An 8,082-nucleotide genomic window follows, 5' to 3' on the forward strand; every position below is an offset into this window, starting at 1 on the left:
GTGTGTAGGCGACATCTCAGGTCATTTTGTCTGGTCATGTGCTTTCAGAAAGAGCCAGCACTTTGGCATGGAACTGCTTTCTGGCAGGCTGTTGTTTCTCCTACTCAATGTAACTGAATGTGTCGCAGTGGGAGCTGGATTTTACTATTGAGTGCTGTTCTTAGATCTACCAGGCAGCTGTTATCTTGTGTTAGGGAGCTGCTATCTGGTTACCTTCCCATTGTTCTGTTGTTAGGCTGCTTGGGGTGGGGAGAGGAGGGGGTGATATCACTCCAACAGTGCAGCAGTGACTGAAGTTTATCAGAGCACAAATCACATGACCGGGGGCAGCTGGGAAACTGACAATATGTCAGATTTCAAAATTAAATACAAAAAAATTCAGTTTGCTTTTTTGAGAAACAGATTTCAGTGCAGAATTCTGCTGGAGCAGTACTATTAACTGATGTGTTTTGGAGAAAAAAAACATTTTTTCCCACGACAGTTTCCCTTTAATGACGCACAGGAACTTTATTAGGTTTTATTGTCCAGGAGTATGCTGGACACACAGACAGGCTTATTCACTGATGCACTTGTGGATGGAGCTCCTGTACAAGACTTTCCTTGTAGCATTCCAGTAGATTATATTCCAGAATATTATTGCTGATAACTGAGAAGTTGATTAGCCAAACCATATAATTCTGCAATTCTAATCAGTTTTCCATTTTTATACAAGGATTAGAAAGATGGAAAGCTAAAACTGACCCATCAAATAAGTACCTTTGGGCTAAGCACAAGGCAGCAGTGAAGATGGCAACAGGAGGATTACATAAAGCAACAAGGCAAGATGGCAGGAAATATAATTAAATATCATTTTTGCCCAACCAGAGACATTTCAGTTATTTTTGAAGTACAATTGCCAGTACCCTCTGAAGGCCACAAAGAGACAAATTGGAAAGGCAGTATAAGATAATATATATACATACTGAACATAATATACATAAAGGGGCTCCTGCCAAGTCTTTCAACTGGACCCCACCACCTCCAAAGACATCCCTGATTGTTGTTAGCTTCATAGATAATTATTAGTGCACCAAGAAGAACAAGCCATTAACACAAGCAGAATAACTGGCCTTGATGTTCAGTTTCAGCACAATAAGACAAGCACAACTGAATTTAATTGTATAGTGGAGAAACCTTTAGGTAAAGAAGTATTGGGGAGAATGGTCAAGTAGATTTTCAGAAAGGTAAAATCAGTAATATTAGTTTCTCTCAAAATTTAGCAGGGCTGTAATGTTTCAATAAATGGGTCAATAAGGACCATGTCACCTTGTAGAGAGACCAAAATCCTTACTACTTGCTGCAGGTCCATGACACAAAACCCTGGAGCATTTTCACGCTGATATTTCACTATTCCATTTCAAACAGTGCAATTTTGATTCACTAGTATTAAGAGTGATGAAAGGAGCGACGAAAGGGCCAAAATAGGGGTTCAACCTATATATATATATATATATATATATATATATATATATATATATATATATATATATATATATATATATACAGTCAGCAAATATAAATCTATCGTTACACAAGTAATAATTACAGTTCCAACTGCACACGACATGACAATAATGGCAACAGGATAGTAAATATTTTGGAAACATGTTAATTATATCCCTAAAATAATTTTTCAGGCTTCTTCCTCCCAATGACAAATATCACTGATGGAACAATTAAAGGGGTCCACTCCTGCACCTAAAACTGATAATTGTATAATGAAACAACGTACTTCTCAGCAACTTCCCAATATACACTAATCAAACAATTAGGGGCAGATTTATCAAGGGTCGAATTTGAAGTGTAAAATATGTCGAAATTCGACCATCGAATTGAATCGAAATTCTAATTCGTAGGATTTTTAGCACCGTACGATTCTATTCCGATCGTAGTACGATCGTTCGATTGTACTACGATCGTACTTCGAATCTTATGATTCGAACGATTTTATCATACGATCGTACAATTTTCCTTCGAATGCCAAAAACTTAGAAAAATGCTCTAGAAGGTCCCCATAGGCTAACATAGCACTTTGTTAAGGTTTAATTTGGCAAAGTATTGAAGTCAAAGTTTTTTTTAAAGAGACAGTACTTCGATTATCGAATAGTCGAACGATTTTTACTTCGAATTGTTCGAATCGAAGTCAGATATGGCCTATTCGATGGTCGAAGTACCCAAAAAATTACTTTGAAATTCGAACTTTTTTAACTTCGAAAATTCACTCAAACCTTAGTAAATCTGCCCCTAAAATGGTTTTAGAGTTATCAAAATCGTATTTGTTTACATTGCTGCTCGCTGTGTCTCTTGTGGGTATTTACTTTATACATACACAGTATTAGGCTCATGGAACATGGGGCACATTCTCCTCCATAGACAGCCAAGGAGCTTGTCACTGGCTCTTCTCTGGTGGCTGAAAAACACTGGCTAAACTAAGCTCAGCATACAATGAGCCTTATAGCATGATTCACTGCATGTGTATTCTACTTTAGTATTAATCAGTATGATCAATATTTACAAGCACTTCATATTCTATTTCCTTAATGTGTATGTAGGGTGCCACAGTCATGGTAAGCAAAAGGAATCTCTCTATGCTCAGATGCTGGTATGGCTTGGACTGGCAATCTGTGAGTTCTGGCACAAGCCAGAGGGGCTGCCATAAGATGCCATAGAAAGTCACTAGTTAGTGGGCTGGTGGGGATTGGGCCTCTCTGTACTGGAGTGCCTGGGCCTATTTTGACTCCGAGTCCAGAGGAGCCAACAGGTACTATTTGTGCCAAATGTGATTATCTATATGACATGGGTAAGTGGCAAGAATTTCCCCCTGTATTCAGCATGGACCAGCCCTCCCAGTGGTGTCTACCTCCACATGCAGTCAGATGGTTACTTGCCATTCTGCAGGAGGGCCACGTTATCATATTACATTATGGTATCATTACAGAGACATATACAGAGCCCTGGAGATAAATAGGGATGTAGCGAACGTCGGAAAAAAAGTTCGCGAACATATTCGCGAACTTGCGCAAAAATGCGAGCGGTTCGCGAACGGTTCGCGAACCCCATAGACTTCAATGGGAAGGCGAACTTTAACATCTAGAAAAGACATTTCTGGCCAGAAAAATGATTTTAAAGTTGTTTAAAGGGTGCAACGACCTGGACAGTGGCATGCCAGAGGGGGATCAAGGGCAAAAATGTATCTGAAAAATCTGCCTGTGTGTGCTTGGAAGAGATAGTGTAGGGGGAGAGCTGTTAGTGATTTCAGGGACAGATGATAGTAAGTTTGCTGGCTAGTAATCTGCTTGATACTGCTCTGTATTGGAGGGACAGAAGTCTGCAGGGATTTGAGGGACATTTTAGCTTAGGTAGCTTTGCTGGCTAGTAATCTACTGTTCTCTTTAAACAACTGCCATACGTTGACCTTGTAGGCATTGTTTGCCCAGTTTTTTTGGACGCAGCCACTGAAGCACAGTTGCCAGAAAAAATATGCCATATAAATGCTGAAAATAGTCATTTTTCGCCATACGTTGACCTTGTAGACATTGTTTGCCCAGTTTTTTTGGACGCAGCCACTGAAGCACAGTTGCCAGAAAAAATATGCCATATAAATGCTGAAAATAGTAATTTTTCGCCATACGTTGACCTTGTAGACATTGTTTGCCCAGTTTTTTTGGTTGCAGCCACTGAAGCACAGTTGCCAGAAAAAATATGCCACATAAATGCTGAAAATAGTCATTTTTTGCCATATACGTTGAGTCAACGTATGGCAAAAAATGACTATTTTCAGCATTTATATGGCATATTTTTTCTGGCCTCTGTGCTTCAGTGGCTGTGGCCAAAAAAACTGGGCAAACAATGCCTACAAGGTCAACGTATACACTACTACAGCGGTGGATACGGATTACGTAAAATATATGAATGCTGCTTGAAAAAAAGTAACTCAAGTGGTTTTTCTAGAGACGATAATATTATCAATATTTAGACAAAATGTGAACAAGGTCACACAGCTCGATGGCGGGTTGAAGAAAACAGTGTGCAAATAATGCCTACAAGGCCAACGTATACACTACTACAGCGGTGGATACGGATTACGTAAAATATATTATGGCTGCTTGAAAAAAGTGACTCCGGTGTTTTTTCTGGAGACGGTAATATTATGGATATTTAGACAGAATGGGAACAAGGTCACACAGCTCGATGGCGGGTTGAAGAAAACAGTGTGCAAATAATGCCTACAAGGCCAACGTATACACTACTACAGCGGTGGATACGGATTACGTAAAATATATGAATGCTGCTTGAAAAAAGTGACTCCGGTGTTTTTTCTGGAGACGGTAATATTATGGATATTTAGACAGAATGGGAACAAGGTCACACAGCTCGATGGCGGGTTGAAGAAAACAGTGTGCAAATAATGCCTACAAGGCCAACGTATACACTACTACAGCGGTGGATACGGATTACGTAAAATATATGAATGCTGCTTGAAAAAAGTGACTCCGGTGTTTTTTCTGGAGACGGTAATATTATGGATATTTAGACAGAATGGGAACAAGGTCACACAGCTCGATGGCGGGTTGAAGAAAACAGTGTGCAAATAATGCCTACAGGGCAAATAATGCCTAAAAGGTCAACTTATACACTACTACAGCGGTAGTAAAATAAAAAAAAGTAAAATAAAAAAAAAATGAATATTAAAAAAAAAAAATTAAAGTTGGTGCTGCTGAACTACTAGGAGCAGCAGATTAGCACACCAGTCCCACTCCCCAACACTGCTAGACTAATAGCACTGGGCTCTTATAGTAGTAGTAGTAGTAGTAGTAGTAGTAAAACAACAAAAAAATAAATAAAAGCAGTCCTTACAAGGACTACTGTTATTGCAGCAGTCAGCAGATGAGATCAGAAGCAGGACAGCTGCCCACTGCAGCTACATACAGAGCACTGCAGTAGAAGGTAGATTACTAGCCAGCAAAGCTACCTAAGCTTAAATGTCCCTCAAACCCCTGCAGACTTCTGTCCCTCCAATAACAGAGCAGTATCAAAACGATTACTAGCCAGCAAACTTTCAACTGTCCCTGAAATCACTAACAGGCAGCAGCTCTCTCCCTACACTATCTCTTCAGCACACACAGGCAGAGTGAAAAAACGCTGCAGGGCTTCGGTTTTTATAGGGAAGGGGAGTGGTCCAGGGGAGAGCTTCCTGATTGGCTGCCATGTACCTGCTGGTCTGGGGTGAGAGGGCAAAAAAAAGCGCCAACAATGGCGAACCCAAAATGGCGAACGTCGCGCGACGTTCGCGAACTTCCGGCGAGCGCGAACACCCGATGTTCGCGCGAACAAGTTCGCCGGCGAACAGTTCGCGACATCTCTAGAGATAAATTGTCGACATGAATAACCCTGCGGATGTGGAGGAGCCACATATACACCAGCAGTTCTCCAGTCAGACAGCCCTGAAATATCCTAATGCACTAGCAGTCGCAATACTCCACCCACTGTAGGAAGCTTCTTATTTGGCAAGCTCCACAATAACTATAACCTAGCTAATTACTCCACACATTTAATTGACATGGGAATTATAAAGTACAATGACATATTACTCTATCGCATAAGCAAGCACAGTAACACTCATTATAGGAGACATATAGGATAAATGGGAAAAAATGTATTTTGTAGGCAATTATGCATAATATGTTTTTTATTTTACATGGTACTAACAATTTATATTATCTTTAAAAATAGCCCCTTTATTAGAGCTCCCTATATATATGTTCTCTGGTCCCTGTATGTGTTTAAAATGAGAGGTGGGTGGACAGCCAATCACAGCCCTGCAGTCACACAAGCACAGACCGTCTTAAGTTCCCTATCAGGTCCTGCTAGCCAGGCACGTTTCAGGGGCTGCTGCAGCCTGAGGCAGCAGCCCCAATGCCGCCCCTCCTCCTGCTCCGCTCTTCTAACTACCAGCGTCGGAGCGGTTGGAGGAGGGGCCGCATTGCTAGTGCAGTGAGCGCTATTGCGCTCGCTGCGCTAGAAGAGCCGAATTTCCGTTTTAAAAAACGGAAATTCGGCTCTTAAAGTTACCAGAGGCGGCTTTTTGCCGCCCCTGCTAACTGGCCGCTCCGTGCCGCCTGAGGCAAGATTCTCACCTTGCCTCATGGCCGGAGCGGCCCTGCTGCTAGCTGCTGATTGGTGCCTGTCCTACAGTATAGTGAGCGGAGTGCTGCCCGCTCCCCTGCACAGCCTGGGAATTCAGGGAGCAGGAAGTGGAAGGGAGGGATTATAAAGGGTTTTGTAGAAATATTCAATAAATCAGCCTGAAACACTACTTTTTTAAGCACAATTCTTCTGTAACTAAATGAATATAACGCACTGGTAAGTTCTTATTTTTATTACTAAATGTCTCCTTTAAAATAAAAATGGGGGGACCGTGGGGTGGTGTTGCAAACATCAGAATGACTTAGTCCCCCCTCCCAAATTGTAACTGTATACAGTTGCTTGGACCTCTCGCTTCATGTATCTATTAACCCCTTTCAGTACTCTATTGAGCCCCGGCTTTACTTCTGTTAACCTCTTCATCCCCTTCTCTATTCGTTCTCCTCATTTCCCCACACTGCCAATTCCTTTTTTTATGCTAGTTAACTCCTTCCTTTCCTCCATCCATCTCATACAACTTTTTTAACTCTCTATTAACCCATTACTTCCCACAGCCAATTACCAGCTGTTATTATTTCAGAGACCCTTGAACTGTTTAGGGATGACAATTAGAAACACAGAGTTCAGGGAATCAGAAGTGGAGCAGATAAGGAATGATCCACAAGCCAATATGGAAGCCCTTCAGAGCCAGGGAGACATTCTGAGGGCAGTACTAGTAGCCATTACATGATATCACTAGCCACAGTCACTGGATAGCTATGGGTCACTATACAGCTTCCAGTAAAGGAGAATGAGGGGAGAGAGGAGGCTGATGAGTAACTTTAGTGAGGCGGGGGCAGCTGCGGTCGCTGAGGAGGAGGAGGAGGAGGAGGAGAGCAGAGAAGGCTGTTCGGATGCAGCACTGCAGTTCTAAATAGGGAAACGCGATGCGATTAGCTGTGACGATTCTGCAGGGGACAGCGATACTGTGTGTGGGGAAAAGGCAGCAGCACTTACTTTGCAGGGCAGTGTCCATGAGGGCAACACTCTGTTGCAGGATATAATACTTCTCCATTTCCACCGCAGAGATGCTGAAAGTATCCGGGGATGCCATGATGGCACAGGAAAGCTGTCACTCAGCAGCAGCAGCAGCAGGAAGAGTCAGAGTCATGTTGTGCCGCAGCACAGGGTCACCTCAAGCCCCAGCCGAGAGAGGAGAGAACGCGACTCCCCAGGGCAGGACACACGGATGCCAACCGGAGACCCAGCGCTGTACTGGCTCTGAGCTTCTGTGAATGGGAGATGCGGGCTCAGTGGGCGGAACTAGATTTCAATAGGCACCGCCCACCTACACTTGTGGCTTCTGTCCCGGCGCATACGAACTACTTACCCTGCAATAAATACATAGTGTCAACTACTTAACCAGCAATGAGTAACATCCCAGCTACTTACCCTGCAATGAGTAGGATCAGTCAGAACCCCCAGTGCAGGGCAGAATAACAAATCTTCAACAGGGGATTCAGCCATTCCTAAACCACATAAATAGTGTCAGCTTGCCCTAGTTTGGCATTTTCTGCACCCCAGTCATTTCTTGTAAATATATATAAATATATATATATATATACACACATACACACACACATACACACACTGGGGTTACTGGTGTGGATTTGAGACGCATGATATAGCCTACAGAAGTTCAGATGTTGGTGAAAGGTGGGGCTGCTTATGGTACCAGTGGGCCTAGGGCAAATATATCATTAGTGAGCCCCCAAAGTTGCCCCAGGAAATTTGGAATAGGACCACAATCAAGCAAGAGAACTTGCATATAATGGGGTAGGGAATAAAGAAATCTAAGATCTAATCTAAGTTAAATGGAGTACAGTAGACAAGTTTTAGATGTGTTGCCTTATAAATAAC

The 8,082-nt window shown here is 42.4% G+C and overlaps 1 protein-coding gene across 2 annotated transcripts in view; it reads right to left on the bottom strand.

Annotated features, from left to right (window-relative positions):
- mcf2.S (MCF.2 cell line derived transforming sequence S homeolog) overlaps positions 1 to 8,082 on the bottom strand; it is a 78,565-nt gene extending 70,483 nt beyond the window's left edge. The window contains exon 1 of one of the 2 annotated variants that reach the window (XR_005963897.1): positions 7,180 to 8,082. Coding sequence is in view for 1 of the 2 variants with exons in the window: in XM_041575151.1 (XP_041431085.1) it covers positions 7,180 to 7,276 (97 nt within the window). In the remaining variant the exon portion in view is untranslated. The remainder of the gene's footprint in view (positions 1 to 7,179) is intronic. The other variant, XM_041575151.1, reaches the window with a different exon arrangement.

The sequence above is a fragment of the Xenopus laevis genome, chromosome 8S, assembly GCF_017654675.1.
Source record: "Xenopus laevis strain J_2021 chromosome 8S, Xenopus_laevis_v10.1, whole genome shotgun sequence".
In the NCBI taxonomy this organism is placed as follows: domain Eukaryota; kingdom Metazoa; phylum Chordata; class Amphibia; order Anura; family Pipidae; genus Xenopus; species Xenopus laevis.